The sequence below is a fragment of the Nestor notabilis genome, unplaced genomic scaffold, assembly GCF_000696875.1.
Source record: "Nestor notabilis isolate BGI_N333 unplaced genomic scaffold, ASM69687v1 scaffold8759, whole genome shotgun sequence".
NCBI lineage: Eukaryota > Metazoa > Chordata > Aves > Psittaciformes > Psittacidae > Nestor > Nestor notabilis.
Genome location: NW_009943235.1, coordinates 4,856 through 22,006, shown reverse-complemented (window position 1 = coordinate 22,006; position 17,151 = coordinate 4,856). Strand labels below are relative to the sequence as shown.

Below are 17,151 nucleotides of genomic sequence, written 5' to 3'. Positions count from 1 at the left end.
AAATGTGGTTTCTTCAAAACTAATCACAAGAACACAGAGACATGTTCTTTCTAATGAACCACAGTAAATTTGGAGTATGGAAAAGGTACTAGGCAGGGATAAGCTTCCTTAGTTACTGGGCATTTGCATTATGTGTAAATCATTAATACTTTATCTGTGAATTAGAGATAAAGCAGTATCATTTTTCACCCACTTCAGTGTGAAGGTGTGCTGGTGTCATATGTGGCCTCATCTCAGATTATATTTGTAAGACAGTTAAAAGCTTTTCATCTTTCATTTATTAGGAGATGAGCTTCCCAATGATATGAGGATTCCTTCAGACAAGCAAGACAAACTTCATGGCTGTCTGGAGCATCTGTTTAACCAGGTATGTAAAGCATTACTCCTACTCAGAAATACTTTATCAGTGTCAAAACAATAAATTGGAAGTTATCAAATTGTTCAATGAAATTACGATTTGAGGGAAGGTAAGCTATCAAGATTTTGGGGCATGGTGTAAGTTTGTTATAGGGCAGTCGAATGAACTGGTCTTGTCCATATTCGAGTTCCCTTGTGTGATTTAAGCAAGGTTGACCTGCCTTATCTCAGGCATTAGATTAAAGGGAAAAAGGGAAAAAGGTGAACAAAATTCTAGTACCTTGGGCAGTCTAAATGGATCACAATTACTGATCTCAGGAGAGTCCTCGCAGGTTTACACACCTTTTATAGATGTCTAGCACCAGATAACACTGACTGAAAATATTGCAATTATAGGTTGATGCAATCAATGCACTTCTAAAAGGACCAGTAATAACTAAGGCCTTTGAAGAAACCAAGCACTTTCCAATGGACCACAGTTTGCAAGGTAAAGAAAAAGGCTGATTGTATTGAACAATGTTATTTGCTAGGACTTAAGAGCTTAACATGAGTGCACGTATGTTGTGTGGCCACACTTAAGGGTGCCATCTACCCAGTCTACACATCAACAGCAGGTGTGAGTCTGACCACTGAAATTTTGCATCCTTGAAAGGTCATTTTCATATGATTTCCTTCTGAAACACACAGAACACTTTTCTGTTAGATGCTGCTGCATCCTCTTTCACAAGTCTCCAAATCTGTCCTTTGATGTAAATGCATCTCAAAAGGTACAAGGTGAGATAAGTCAGGTACAAGGTAAATGAGTGCTCTGATAAGGTGATGAGGGGCTGACCACTGTAGATCTGAGGCACCAAAAGGTTCTGCCTGAGTTTGCTTAATGACTTACTCTGCTTTTCTTCAGATGGGTAATTGCCAGAGTAAACTCATCCTCACATGACACTTATTTTGAAAATAGATTCCCATAGAGAGCAAACAAATGATACCATGTTTTCTTTTGCCTCAGGGAGCATGATGAGACTTTAGTCTTAATGGTTTGGGGGCCCAGGATGTGGTTTCTTCTCTCACTGAAACACACAGGACTTTGTTTTCTGAGCATTTGCTGCATTTCCTTTCCCACTTGAAATCTGAAATGTTTCCTACTATTCCTACTGCACTTCAGGTGCTGTAGTCACAAGCAGAGAGCTGCTGCTTTTTCCTTCTGACTCCAGAAATGAAGTTCTGTGACATGAACTCATCTCTACAAACACATTCATGTTTATGCAGCATATGTGTTAGTCTTTCCATTCACTGTTTGAATGAAGAAATAACAGACACTTCCTTTATTTTATTTTGCTTAAACAGTGAGTCTCATTTATTAAAACTAGATTAAGTACACTGCAAGAGTCTTTTCATTAAGTGATGATCCCACCTTCATCACACTAAGGAACAGAGGCACCCTGCTTACATTCAGCTGGAATCATGGCCTCAAGTGGTTGTTTAATAGCTGCCATAGACATCCATCCATTCAGTGATGGATGGGGATTCGAATGCTTTCTGTCCTGTTCATGAGCAGTTCCTGGCACAGTCTTTTTGTGTTTCTCTGTCTGCTTATGCATTTTACCACTAACAGTGGGGGTAGTTGGCTTAGCTACATAGCTAAGTCATGGAGAATAGATCTTCTACTCTGTAATTAAATAAGCTTCCATCAGGGGAAAGCAGAATATTTCATAACTTTTCATCAGGATATGACAGCTGCAGCCAAAAAGTTGATCTGATTCTGTGCAGCCTTACATCTGGATGTACCCGGAGTAGCCATGTGCACATTATTAAAGGCAGAGAGGACAGCTGGGAATTCTGTGCTGTGTGAGTGGTGCAGAGCTCCCCTCACTGCTCATGTGGTCACCCACGTCCGTAACTTGTAGTCCACACCACTGACAAGTGTTCTAGGAGACTGCTGATCATGAGATTATAGGAGTAGTCTGTCTTCCATATTAGATCTATTTAAGAACCTTTTTCATTCAAAATCATTGCTATTTATAAGGTATCTCTGCTTTCAACTGTATACACACTGTAAATGATAAGCCACTCTCAGCTCTGTAGCATTTCCTCAGTGGCTAACAAACTCCATTTTTCCTAGAATTTAAACAGAAGGAAGAAACCACTGTAAGGTGCCGGAATAATATTCAAGCCAGCATTCAAGAAGATCCATGGAACCTTCCACTGCGCATCAAGAACCTTGTTGAAATCATACAGAAGCATGTGGAAGGTCTGTAAATAAGAAAGAAAATGTTTGTTATTGGCTTCAGGGACAAAAGATCTTGATCTAATCAAGTCTAGCAGTTCATTTTATCATTGTATCTCCACTGGTAGTAAGGCTGTGCAAGGCTCTAGAGAACAGGTAGAACAGGTTACTGCTTGCAGAGCCCCAGTGCCCTATGGTAAAATCTCACCTGTGCAGCAATTCCAAAGAACTTTCTCTCTCTTATTTTATTTCACTAGCCCGTTCAGACAGAATGGCATCAGACTGATCTATTTTCCTATGCTTTTTGTAACCGTTCTAGAAAATGGAGAGAGAGATGCTTGGTATATTCCAAAATGAAATGAATGCTAATCAGATACTGCAGCATTGCAGTCTGGGTGAACTGGAACAGGAGCTCATCTGATATTTATAGTCCAGTGCAAAGCTCTGGACAGGAATCACCTCCTTAGGGATCCATCCATGTGCAATTTGTTTCCAGTGCTTCACAGCAGTTAGCCTGTAAAACTCTTTGACTTACACTTTGTTTCTTTTTCAGTCATTAACATCTGTGTAAGGAACTACTAGAGTAAAGAGAAATGGGCATGTGGGGGCCAGGGATTTTGGGAAATGAGGGGACTGTTAACCAAAAGCATTCAAATCTCCCTTGTAGCATGTTGACTAAAGCATTGCATTTCTTTACTATTCTAGATGGGAAGAATCAGCTGCTCCTGGCCTTGTTAAAATGCACAGGTAAGGGGTTTTGATTTGTTGCAAAACATACATGCACAAGTCCCTAACACTTCTATGTGCTTGCATGTGCACACATCAGAATGTTATGTTCTTCCTTAGAATTTAGGCTTTTCCTTGGCATTTTATGCTAACATTTCTCATGCTCTGCACCTAGGGCAACCTTCCTGTGCATCTGACATCTGCTCTTCAGTTTACATGATTTCAGTCACTGCAGGCTGCTTGTGTTACCTGCCTGGTCACTGATGTTTCTTTCACAAGCACTGTTTTTCTTTTACTGTCTTCATTTTTTCCTTTATACAATCCTTCTTCCCAGATGGCCTTTACTGTTTCCTGCTGTGGTGAGAACATGCAGCAAAAATGAGACCTATTGCACAACTTTCTGTGAGACTGTGGACTCTGTCATCTTTCCAAACTGAGCAGGCGCGTTAGGAGTTAGAACTGTGTATGCTGAAAGCACAGCCAGGAGCAGACTAAGAACCTACGCGTGCAGCAGCACCTAAATCCACCACGGGCATCATTAATCTGTTACCATGCACAAAGCATTGTGCTCGCAGCTCAAGGGACAAGCTTTTCCCAAGGGTGAATGTGTGGTTTGTAATCGAAACACCTACTTGATGTACTTTTGTTTGAAAATGAGGTAACAGCTATCTGGAGTAGGGTGTTACTTCACTGTGCCAGATGTGATTCTCAAGTCTGCACAGGGTGATGATGAGAGATTTGTGTGGCTTTCGGTCACCTTTTGGCTACTGCCAGAGCTGGTCTGTGAGTCCATCCAGACCAGCCTGTAGCATCAGACTCATAGCCACAGAGGCGAGTTTTACTGATGGCAACTGCAGTGACTCCCTAAGCCTCTTCCTGTGCCCCATCTCCTGCAGCATTTCCATGGATATCCTCTGGAAAGAATGGAGGAGCATGTGGCACTGAACTGGCAGCTTTATGGCACCAGGGCTTCCCTTTCCTAGAGAGCAGCCCTAAGCTCTCTTTGCTGTACTTCTAGCAGCGCAGAGGTGTGCTGCTGGAACGATGGATTGTCCTTAGGTTGAGAATATGGCCCAGGGCCTGGCGTGTATTAGTGCTCTTCAGTGCTTTATAAAAATAATGCAGATCTTCAAAGCCCTGGGTGATGTTCAGCCTCTTTCTCTGGGGAACACTGCCTTGATGAGAGACTGCTGTGCTGCTGTGCCTGCTGGAGGAGCCCGGAGTGCCGGGGAGGGAGCTTGTCACTCATTCATGTGCTGCTTTGGCCTGCAATCCCCTTAAGTGTGACGAGGTTGCTGTGACCAGCATGTGCTGCCTGGCAGGTGGACTGGAAGCAAAGTTAATGCGGGAAATTCTCTCAGGAAACATAAACCAATTGGTACCGTATGGGCAGGCCCAGTTAATGCATTAAGCATATGGGAAGCCCACAAAATACAGATGGATGGGGGAAGATGAATCTCTAATAGCCCAGGAGAGAAGTAATGGCGGAGTCTTTCTTTCAAGAATTCTCTTGCTTCTGTAAACATAAAAAGAAGGGAATCAGTCCAGACATGGCACGAAGGAGGTACAGCTCTTCCCAGTCAGAAGAATGAGCTTGCAGATGGCAGAGGTAGTAATAAACAGTCAAGTGGACTAGAAAACGTTCAAACATGCATGTACTCTAGCTGTGCTGTCTTTATCCACCCACCCAGGTCGCACAGCAAGAAGAGGTTATCTGTTAAGTCTGTGCAAAGCTACAGCAGAAGCCAAATGTCTCACACACACAAACTGCTGCTTTGGCAGTGAGATTAAAGGCCAGTGTACTCATGACTTCTTTGTGCTTCTCTCCCCTTCTCTGGCAGATACTGAGCTACAGCTGAGACGTGATTCCATCTTCTGTCAGTCTCTTGTGGCTGCTATTTGCACCTTCTCAGAGCAGTTACTGGCTGCTCTCAACTATCGATACAACAACAATGGAGAGTATGAAGAGAGCAGCAGAGATGCCAGCAGAAAATGGCTGGAACAGATAGCAGCCACTGGTGTTCTACTGAACTACCAGTCTCTTCTGTCCCCTGCTGTGGTAAGATGAAGAGCTGTGGCCCCCTTGGGTCCATTCATGCTTGCTGTATGCATCCCTGCCACTCACAGTACAGCCAGAGCCCTTCATTCTAGCAGCATGTGTAGCCTCTCATCCTGCTGCTGACAACTATGTACCAATATTCCCCATCCCATCATTTTAATCGCCTCACAGATACTGGACCCACTGTCACACTAGAACACTATAGGAATCTGCCTGTCTTCCTGTTTGGAGTAAAGCTGCTGCATTTAGGGAGGTTTTACTGCTCAGCCGGTGGTGATGCATGTGTGGCCTGCCATCTGCTGGTGGAAACACACATTGCCGCAAATAGGTGGAAGATTTCTGAGGATTTCAGGAGTTCAGACAACATGAAAATCTAGGCTTTTGTTGATACCCTGTACCTGGTACCCGTATAAATGTCTAGAAAAAAGGAGCATAAAAAAGGCAAGTAGCTCTGACACGATAAGAGACCTCTTTTTTTTTAATTACTCTGTAAGCATTGTAGGTTGTGTGGTTTGGGGTTTCTTAAATACACAATCCAAACTATATCCATATGTGACTGCTATTTCTTTATGTTGAATGGAATGTGTAGACATTTATTTCACAGTAACCAATAGGCTGTCCTTCACATTTGTAGGTACAGAGTAATAGCATCAAATGACATCTAGCAAAGAGTAGCTAAACTTGTATCACAAAGTTAGAGCCATGAGTAATTACCTGGCTGGGATTAGCTAATAGAAAGTGCCACATTCTATTCTAGGTCTCCTGAACCAAAGCATGCCCAGAAAAACTCTATCTTCCTGCCCTTGATCTTGCTCTGGTAGATCACAATATCTGTTTCTGTGCTCTACAGAAAGAGGAGCGCACTATGCTGGAAGACATTCAGGTTGTTCTGACTGAACTGGACAAAGTTGCCTTCTATTTCAAGCAGCTGGATGAAAGTCTTGTAGCAAGTGAGTAGTCTGGTTCTTTGAAGCTCTTTTTTTCATGTTTGTTTTATGGGTTAATATCCTTCATGACTGTAAAGTCTCTGCAGCATTGTTGCATCCCGCAGCAAACATACAGCATAAAGCACAGGATTGGTATCACAGAGTGTTGGTTGCATGTTTCGTGATTATTAACTATGGTCTGTTACCTCACCTGTGTGATTACACGCACAGGGAGGGATGAGAGACTATGAGCAGTTCCTGATGGATGTCTGTAATTCGCCACATCACCTAAGGTAGAAGGACTGTCCCTCCCAGCCCTTCTGTGTCCTGTCCTCTGCCCTGCCAGATCTCTCCCCAAGTTTTCTGACTATGAGATGCCATGAAACAAGGTGGAATTTTAGTTATTAACCATGTTTATTGTATTAGTGTCAGACACCATGCCAGGTCATGCGAACTGTCTATCTCTTAAAGTGTGATATTTCAAAGCCTGCATTCCCTTAGTAGAGGCTCTCCCTTCCACATCTTATGGTGGAGATGTGAAATGTCGTTAGATAATCCAGCAAGTTCAGATAGCAGTGGTTTTGCATTTCTCCTGCTGTGGTAAAGCACCAAGTGTTTTATCTTTATTTTTCCAGATACTCATGTCTTCTACCACATCGAAGGAAGTCGCCAGGCCTTGAAGGTTATCTTTTATCTTGACAGCTACTACTTCTTCAAACTGCCTTCTCGGTTTCAGAATGGGGGAAGCTTGAAACTGCACATGGTGCTCTTTACAAAAGGTGTCTATAAAAAGCTTTCTTGAGTAAAATAAGCTATCTACCTGATGATGTTGAAAGACTGAAAGAATGACCATAAGCTGTTAACATAATGCTGCTGAGAGCTGCAGACCTATGTAAGAAGCAGATGTTTCTATTCTAGGAAGACCTGGGGAGATAGATATTAGAATTAGATGCAGTTATAAGAACAAGATATGCCTGTTTAGGACTTTTTTATGCCTTCCTGTAATGGCCATAGAGACATTGATAAGGACAGTCTGATCTACTATGGTATCAGATGTTCCTAGGCCACAGAGAAGTGTTTTTCAAAGTATATACTATGGCAGAATCATCTGGGCTAGAAGTTGGCTTGATAAGCAAATGTTCACAGCAAAATACAATACTTGAAATTTGCTCCCAGGGGCTGCTAATGTGGAATAATTGCTGTGAGGTGGTACTGTGTTTTGTGAAGCTCATCTTAGGATGCTACCACTATATTCCAATACTGGGAAATGCATTAAATTTATGCAGTAACAGAATCAGCCTTGACATGATCCAGCAGTCATTTGCTGAGCAGTGAGAAGATATAAATAAATTACTAAAATGAAAACTAATAACATAGGTTTAGTAAAATGTTGTCTTTTTCAGCTCTGGAGAGTACAGAGGGGCAATCACAACTGGCTGGCTCATCTCTAGAACTTCCACAGCAAATTAATGGTATTTCACTTGACAAAGTGCAGCAATACTACCGTAAACTCAGGTATTTCACACTTTTCCTTTGCTTTAAAAGACATTGAAAAGAGCACTCCTTGCTAAGGACCTTAAAATTTAATGAAAAGGAGATTCTGTTGCTGATGGTTGCTGTACAAATACTGGTTTTGGAGATCCTCGTTGTGTGGGGAAACTTGTTTTCTTCCCAGAGTTAAGCTTGTTCTGAAGCAGTGTACTGAGTGCACTGTACGGGATGAAATTCCCATCTAACTGAACTGCAGAATTTTGTGCAGAGCTAAAATTACATAAAAAAGGGGATTTGGAATATTTTAGTACAGACTCAGTAAATTACTGCTATGAAAATGGTGAAAGCAGATCTTGAAGTACAAGACTTCTAGCTTAGCCTTCCCCACTGTTTGGTACGAGATAGTATATGTTATATATGTATGTGCTTCAAATGAGACTCACCAACTAATGATATCCTTGCTGTCCTTTTTGCAGGACATTTTACCTAGAGAGGTCAAACTTGCCCACTGATTCCAATACTACTGCAGTGAAGATTGACCAGGTATTGTTACTGAGTTTATTTCTACAACACATTCTCTCACATCTCTCAGTGCAGTGGTGGGATACCCATTCATTCAGCTGACCTGTACAAACCCAAACATCATTTAACAACTCTTCCATACCCTAAAAAGTGATGTGAATTTCTCTGAAGCTTGGCTACAGTTCATTTGTTTAGAAGAAAATGTGCAGAAGCAGGGTAGACACAAACCCCTTAACTCAGGCACTAATGAGACTCCTTATCGCTCTGACTGCCCCTGCTAAAGATGGTATCTGATGTTAGACAGAATAAATTAATTGTCCTTCTCTACAGAAGAAACCTACAGGAATATAGCACTTCCCAGCATCCCATGTAAAGGCAGTCTAACAGGGGCAGGTGCCATATGGGAATATATGCATGTAAGGCATTAAATGCTACTGTAGGGAAGACAAATTCAGGGACTAGCTTTGCAGTTGTAATATACAGTGTAAACAGTCTGTGTGAGTGGTGATAGTTGCAAAAAACAGCCCCAAGCTTAAGTAATTGTATTTTTTCACTTCTAAGGTTCATATATATTCTAAATAGTTGTTACTGTGTGGCAGTTACTCTGATGTAGATGACTGTGCTTAGACACAGCAGAAAGAATTGTGTATGTCTTTATAACTGGAGGTATAAGTATGCCACTGATGCATTTTATTATTGCTTTGTTTAGCTTATTCGTCCCATTAATGCAATGGATGAGCTCTGCAGGCTGATGAAGTCTTTCATTAATACAAAACCAACGCAGTCGGGATATTCCAGCAGTAACACATCAGGAGCAGGCCTCTTACCCATATCCTCTGAGCTCTGTTACCGACTTGGAGCCTGTCAGATCACCATGTGTGGCACTGGGATGCAGAGGTGAGATTTAAGAAGCCTTTGCGGTAGTGCTGTGATGAGAACTTGGTCCTTTCTAGTGCTTTGAGCAATATATTTGATTCTGTGCAAAGCAATAGGAAGGTAGATCATAAGGGAATATATGGGACCTGAAGCCATCTTTACATTAGGGTAGGCTGTGACTTTTAATGCTTTTCTCAATAATTGTATTGACACACAAACTTTTTATGTTTCAGTGCATCAGCCAATGCAACTGAGTGATCTCACTGCATGTAGCTTTCAGTCCACGCTGCTTTCAGTCACACACTGAAAATGGAGGAAGTTGCTCAGAAAGACCTTTAGAATCTTGGTGTGTGCAAGGATTGGTTCTGAACACACCACTGCTCTTGCAGTGTCTCAAAACCACTGAGTGAAGGAAAGATTAATTTGTGAACAACTTTATATGAATTGATGCAGAAGGGCGCTGAAACAGAGACTTGTAGTAACTGCAATAGCTAGGTGTAACAAAGACTGGGCATGCAGGACCGAAGTAATTTCCTAAGTAAAAACCCCTAAAAAAGTACATACAAGAACAGTAGCTAACAGAAGTTACACTTAACAGGCAAGTAAGTGTCCTGTACATATCTAGTTATAAATTTTAAATATGATCTGTGATTATCTCCTGTCCCCATGTTCAGGAGTACATTGAGTGTGTCCCTGGAGCAAGCAGCCATACTGGCTCGAAGTCATGGCCTTCTGCCCAAGTGTATCATGCAAGCTACAGACATCATGAGGAAGCAAGTAAGTATCTGGCTGTGTGTCTGCTCCGTGCCACCGGTTTCATTCCAGTAACATCACTGCACAAACACCAGTTTATTTCGATGGGGCACAGTATTTTGTGCACTGCAAACCCACATGGCCAAACTTCTGTAAGTGAAGAGCTACACGTAGATGTGACAGGAACAAATGAAGTTCTGCATGTGCAGCCATTACAGCAATTAAAGTATATGCCTCAGTCTACGTCACCTAAAGCGCGTGTCTTGATGGTTAGAGAGACTATGCAGCATATTCAGGACAATTTCTGTATATAGAAAAACTAAGTCTCAATCAGAGTGTTAAATAGCAGAAATTCCCTAGTGTCAGCAGCCGTGCTTGTAAAGTGCTTTGGGACTAATTCCATCTTTTAAGTAAACACAGATGACTAATGTATCCAGCCAATGAATTCCAAATCTTCTAAAAGTAGTTAATGGATTCGCAAATAGGAACCATACTCCCATTATAATATTTTCCCCTAAGGATAAGATGCTTTATCGATACTGTCAGTGCCATATATCCTCTGTTTCCTTAGGGACCAAGAGTTGAAATTTCTGCCAAGAATCTGAAAGTGATGGACCAAATGCCACAGTGTGCACCTCGGTAGGTTATTATGCATCATGCATTTTATGTGAGTGCTGGGTTTATGTTTCTGTAACAACTGTAGAGTTTCTGTTACAACCAAAGATCTCCTTAGTAGCAGTAGGAAACAGGAAAATCTTCCTGGTTTCCTTCTCGCTGTACTGAGTTCACTGTAATCAGCTTTGCTGCTTACCAGTTGCAGATCATTAACTTCAAAGGTTTCTACATTTTTCTGAATAGAACATAACTGATTAGAGAGAAGGGTCTTTTTTGGACTGTTGCTGTGAGTTGGCAAAGCCAGTGATTGACAGCCATCTGTGGGCTGCTCAGAAAGCCAAAATCCATAATGTCAAATTCGACAGCAGATAAGCAGATATAATTCATAGGCTAACACTGTTGTGTGCTTAGCAGAGCTCAACTGTTTAGTTATGGCAGAACAAGTTGAAGAGCAAGTGCTTTGAGACAGAGTAACCACACAGTAACCCAACTCTAGGGAAGATCAGTGGCTCAGGGCTATGTATGTTTTTGTCTAAGAGAACTTTGAAAAGCACTTTAGACAGAGTTGAGTGTATTTGGTAGTTCTGGAGTCCTCCAAGGAACATGTCAGTCCAGTGTCAGTAAGACTGCCTTAAAACACTGATATCTTATTCATCTGTTAAGACTTCTGAGTTGGTCTAAGCAAGCCCCACCTCTTTCCTTTTATCCCCCCATCTGCTCCTCCAAATGTTTATAGGAAATTATTGTAAACTTTGGGGACTGTGATGCTTACTCTAACAAACAGTCTGGCCTTGCTTTATTTTCTCAGAGACCTTAGAAAGAACAATATTTTGGATTTAGAGACTTACCCCTCTGTTGTGAAAAGGGATAAAATAAAAGTCAGTGTTGGCTCCTGTGCCAGGTCCCCAGTGTCCTACATCAGCATTTTAGCAGCACAGTTCTTTTGCCTTATTAATGGCTGTACATCACTTTGGTCCATTTTTATGACCATAACAGCATGCTATGTTCAAAAAGAAACAGCTTTACAAACAAATCCTAAGACGAGGCATTTCTTTCATATACACTCTAAATCACAATGACAAATTCCAGGACTATGCACTTAGATTATTGCAGGGCAATAAAGCTCAGATACATGTGTTCCTACTGGGTTCCACTGTCATAGTGTAAAATAAAACTGCGCAAAGTTAAAAGGAGAGCTGGTTAATTCTCAGGATTATATTTCCTAGTCTTGAGGTTAGTCAAACTCTGTAGTAGCAATCTTGACAGAGAAGTTACAAGAGACTTAAGTTTATTCAAATGTAAAGTAGAAAAAGCCAAGAAAACCCCACCACAACCAGTACTATGTGAATGACAGGTAAGATGTGCTTAGGTTTAACCCCTGGTCTCAATCTGCTCACCTGGTGATTCAGAAAGTTTCTCTAAAAACACAATTACTGAATTTAAGGTTTGTTCCTGTCAACAAGCAGATGTGTTTTTATCTGCTTGGTGGCCCAGTCTGGATAAGGGGTGAGCAATTTTGTCCAAGAAAATGCTGAACTGGGTTTAAAGCAAAAGAAGTAAAAAACAGACTGTTGAAGACCCAAACTGGATCAAATTGAAAGGGAGTGATGGAAAGTTCCAAATAGTATTTAAGCAATGACTGTAAATATTTTAGTTAATAAATCACTAGTGGAACTTCTAAATTTGCAATTATTAAAAATAGTGGCATTCTTGATACTGGATTAGCTCTAAAGCCTGTAGAATGATAAAGGAGCAGTTGTTTCTCATATACTATGCCAGTAACTTTATCTTACCATCCTTGTGATATTTAATACCATACTAATTAGTTACTGCCATAACTAATACTGACTTCATCTGCCTTAAAGACTCTATAGGTTGTGCCAGCCACCTACAGATGGAGATTTATAAAGGTGAGGGAGGCATCTGCCTTGCAGCATCAGTGGAGTGTACAGCCAGGAGCAGCCCTGCCTGAGGCCCCCACACACCACCGACACCAACGGTGCTGAACCCAGAGAGGTGCTGCTGCTGCTCTGGGTTAGTCGGGGATGAACCTGCTGGCCCCAGGCACCCGCCTCTGAGCTCCTGCAGCGTGCACAGGGATTCTTGTATTTCTTTGACTGGAAGAAATCCATGAAACAAATACCCCGGAGCTAAGGTGGGTGTTACTGCCATTTCCTAGATGCCTGGCAAAGCGACAATTCCTTCAAGACAGCGCAGGTTTACTGGTGACTTGTTTGTGCTGCCACCTCAATGTAGTGGACTTCAAGATACGGATTGGTTATGCCGCCTCTCGCGCTCCTCGTACTGCATCTGGCATCCATTTAATTGCCAGCGTAATTTTGGTCAGTGTCCTGGAGCAACAGCCTCAGAAACACCACTTTTTCATGAACTGACGTGCACTTTTGAATGATGAGTAGCACAATCCATGGTTTATTCCAACATGAACATCAAGAATTTCTTCTAGAGCAATTTTCCACTTCAGCCCCGTAAGAAGTGATCTCCCGATGCTGCAGAGTATACATTCCATAATCCTTCCTAACATTACTTCATTTTACTTACTGTAGCTTTCAGTTTTTTGATTAACTCTTTTTACTAATGCCCTATTATGTACTCTGGAAATACAGAACTATTTAAGAGGAGAAATTGGGAGTGAAAGATTTTAAAGGAAACTTCACAAAGGAAAAAATATGGTCTTATAACCTGATTATTTGAACAGATGTAGTTTTTAAAACAGGTCAGAAGAACTATACTTATTTATGTGGAGTGGCATATGTGTTTTCGATCATGTTATTATATATACAAGATTTAAATAAAAATTATATTGTTTAAAATGGGACCAATATGCTGGCAGTTACACAGCTACTCCCAGTTTACTGAAAAAAATTTACATTATTTAAAATCTTTCAGTATTTAAGTAGTCTTTAATACAGTTATTAAGATGTATTAGGGGTGCTTCTAAGTTAAAAGAAAAAAGGAATCATGTATATAATGTACTTTATTTTTTTTTCTTGTTTGAAGCATTGTTCTCCATCCTGTCAGTATTATCCTAAGCACGGTAATTTTTCCCAAATTACTGGCTGAAATGCATTGAAACATGTCAGCAGTCTCAGGACAGACATAAGGTTCTTTTGGAGTGAGTGCCTTAACACGATTGCCCAGCCACAGGGAGTTGGAATTGCAGCCGGTGCAGGCCAGGGTGTGCTGGGGACTCACCGTACCTCTGGTTCTCCACAGCCTCCTTTGGAACAGTTCCGAGCCAGGACATCCCGAAGCGCTTTGCAGTGATGTATATTCTAGAAAATAAAGGTTTGGGGTTTTTATTTGTGATGTTGTTTGTTTCTTAGCTGGCTTAGTTTTATTTCATTAACATCCAAATCAACTCAAATCCTAAAATTAGACTTTTTCCATTTGGATAGGAAGTTCTCATGATGCTTTTAATCTACACTTCAATACAAAATGGCTTGTGACAAGTTTGGAGATGCAGATTGTTCTGAACCTTTGTTTCTTGATTATTTTCTTCCCTTCACTCACAGACTGCTAATTTTGGGGAAGGACTGTGCTTTGTTTAATCTCTTACTTTGACCCGTTTCCTCTAACCTACAGCAACCTGTTGCAGGTAGGACAACCCACCAGTCGCTGGCTGTGGGATGCAGGGGTTGTTACCAAGTGTCTATTTGTACTGCACCCAGAGCAGCAGGTCCTCATTTCAATGCACTTTTTGTTAATTTTGGAGGAGTTACTCTTGCCACTTGCTGTTTGAAGAAGCAATGGGTGTTTCTTTACTGAATCCTCAACTTAAAATGTATTTAGTATTAGAAGAACTGTAGGAACAGTTCCAAAATGAAAAGAACACATAGGCCAAGGTCCTTGCTTTGTCTGCATCAGCTCTGCTCAGCAGAACAGCAGCAATCTGACAGCCTGTTCAGGATCCCAGCACAGGGGTTACACAGTCACTGTAAACATTAAAGATGTGTAGCAGAGCAGCTAAGGGCATTTACACTGTGCACTGTTTTCCACTGAAATGTATGTGATTGATAGAAGTTTTTATTATTAAAAGTTGGTTTATATTCTAAGGAAAGAAGGTATGATCTTATTTTTCTGTTATACTCTTTAGTTCCTTAGCTGTAAGTTCTGCTGAACAGTTTAAGTTCTGCTATTTGCATGGAGCAATGAAGAGTCGGCAGTTTAAACTGTAAGGGAAAAGTGGGTTTTGCTGTCAGCTCAACCTGGCAGTGTAGAGCTAAACTCTTCCTGTTTGTGCAGTGGTGGCCACAGATGTGGTTTCACTGCAGACTGCCTATTAACATAGACAAAAAAAACTGGTTTGATGCTGTAAAATGGCAGGGTTTGAATCCAGTGCTGGAAAAAAAGCAGGTTGAGGTGGAAAATGAGAGGGCAATGCACAATCCTACCTGCAAATGAAGAGAGTTGATAAGGGCTGCAGGATTTCCATGGCCAAAAGCAAAGTGAGAATCAGGCCCTCCAGACTGAGCAAGTCCGATGGCAGATTTGGAGCATCTGATACACTGCAAGTATGGAAAATGTGGAAAACAGTCAGATGGAGAAAATGGAAACCAGCAGCATGATGATGAGGTGTGTAAGCAGCTGGCTAGAGGAGAGGAGGCAGTGCAGAAAAGGGGGGGTTGGGTGGCAGCTGCAAGTGGGATTTCTTCTGTATCAGGCTTGTAAGTGAATTTCCTTACTACCTGAAGCACAGGTACTGTAAGGCTGGGGTTGATGTTAAGCTGGGAGGCACTGATCTGGAGGCGGGTCGGGGTGCACGCCAAAGAACCCTGGAAGACTTTGCACACTGAAAGGGATGAAATGAATGGGATGAAAGTGGACAGTACAAATACGAGCTCATGCCCTTGAAGACTGAACAAAGTATTTTGCTCATGTCTTGTTAATTTGTTAATAAAACAAAAAGGACCTTGATTATAGTTTGTCACAAGATGACTCAGATGCAGTTTGGTAGAATCATGAAAGCTCAGCCTGCACTAGGAGACGAATTTCCAGCTGGGATAGAGATGATGAAGATTCAAGCCACTGTGCAGAGCCCAAATAATTACGAGCAATTGGAGTAGCTAGATGGTGAGGATAGATACTGAAATGGTATCTGAACATAAATACAGGCACAAGGAGAAAAAGGAGTACAAGCAAGCAGGGAACAATATGGCCCTAAAATTGTTCTGGGCCTACAAACTTCTTTTTCCTAATCAGGCTTTGATGAAAAAAGAAATAATGTTGACAAATGTTGTTGTTACAAGATGAAGCAGCAGTGCTTGGTTACCCAGGACACTGGGCAGCCCTTCCCCAGCCAGCCCCATTTGGCTACCTGGACTCTGGCAAATTCTTTTTCCTCTGTCATACTGTCTTACCACCAAATAGTGCTGATTTGGGAATATTTCCTAGTTCTAAAGCAATTTGAAGATATAAACCACACAGGCTTAACAAGCAGAATTTCAATGTAAAGATAATTTGAATCATTCCTACAGCATGTACAGTGTTTCACCTGTCATAACCCTTGGCATTATAACTGCCTAACATGGCTTCTAAGCACCTGGTTCACTGGTAAAAGGGCCAAAACCCCAACCCCCAACCCAACAAAGGGCTCATCAAACCAGCTTATTCACAAATGCACTTAGACAGACTGATAAGATATCACTGATTAATCAAATTGACCATACAATTTGTATCTAAAACTGGTATTTGTGTAGCACAAGAGCATTCAAATATGAAGCTCAAATCTGCTATTCAGCAGAGTCTGCAGTAGCTGATCATCTTACGGGGAAGAAAAGCCTTCAAACAGCAAAAGGAATTTTGCAATTCCCTTTTCCTCCCTGCTGCAGTCTGAGGAGGGAACTGGGAAACTATTTTCTTATCACTGGTACTATGAAGATTCAAAGGAGAAAAATTATAAACTGCTTTGAAAATTGTCAGTGCTTTACATATATAAACCAGTTCTAATGACTTGAAAAACAGGAAACTAGATGGAAAAAAGGGTAAACATCACAATAACATATGTAAAACTCTCTGCTTCTAATTCCCATAAATATATTAATTGAGAGCATTTGGTATAAGGAAACATGACTGAAGTACTTGCTCTGCCCCATTTCAGGATTTAGAAGAACAATGCATTAATACCACTGAGGAAACTAATTTAACATTATTCTTTTCCCCCTAATGAAAAATAAACTCATATTTATGTGTGAAGTTTCTTCAGACTCCCCCTTACCTTCAGCAGTTCCTACTCCTTGAGTTAAAGAATATCAGAATTCAGAACACAAGTAAATGTTAGGTGAATACTATTTTAAAAATATGGCCTTAGCAAGAAGATACTAAATCTGGATTTCAGAGAAGCTTTGTTTAGGTTGTAAAGTAATTGATAATTCTTTCATCACACAGTTTGGCATGAGAAGAATCCTGTTTATTTAAGGTCCTGCTAATTGTGAGTGTATTTACTCTGAGAATCAGGCTGTGCTGCACAGTTGCATTCAAGCGTGCCAGAAGAAAGATCTGTTGGTAGCTGGACCCCAATCAGCTGGATGGGTTTTGCCTTTGCATTCTGAAGCCTACACTGGCTTCAGTGCAAAATTAAAGACAAA

General features: G+C 41.2%; 1 protein-coding gene across 1 annotated transcript in view; it reads left to right on the top strand.

The window, feature by feature from the left end:
• LOC104411417 (phosphatidylinositol 3,4,5-trisphosphate-dependent Rac exchanger 1 protein-like) overlaps nucleotides 1-12,454 on the top strand; it is a gene marked incomplete at its 5' end in the record, with an annotated part of 83,911 nt that extends 71,457 nt beyond the window's left edge. The window contains 13 exon segments of the mRNA XM_010021829.1: nucleotides 285-367; nucleotides 754-844; nucleotides 2,474-2,602; nucleotides 3,284-3,325; nucleotides 5,146-5,363; nucleotides 6,214-6,313; nucleotides 6,925-7,068; nucleotides 7,693-7,804; nucleotides 8,257-8,323; nucleotides 9,012-9,199; nucleotides 9,853-9,955; nucleotides 10,503-10,570; nucleotides 12,412-12,454. Coding sequence (XP_010020131.1) covers nucleotides 285-367; nucleotides 754-844; nucleotides 2,474-2,602; nucleotides 3,284-3,325; nucleotides 5,146-5,363; nucleotides 6,214-6,313; nucleotides 6,925-7,068; nucleotides 7,693-7,804; nucleotides 8,257-8,323; nucleotides 9,012-9,199; nucleotides 9,853-9,955; nucleotides 10,503-10,570; nucleotides 12,412-12,454 — 1,388 coding nt within the window.
• Nucleotides 12,455-17,151: the final 4,697 nt, after the last annotated feature.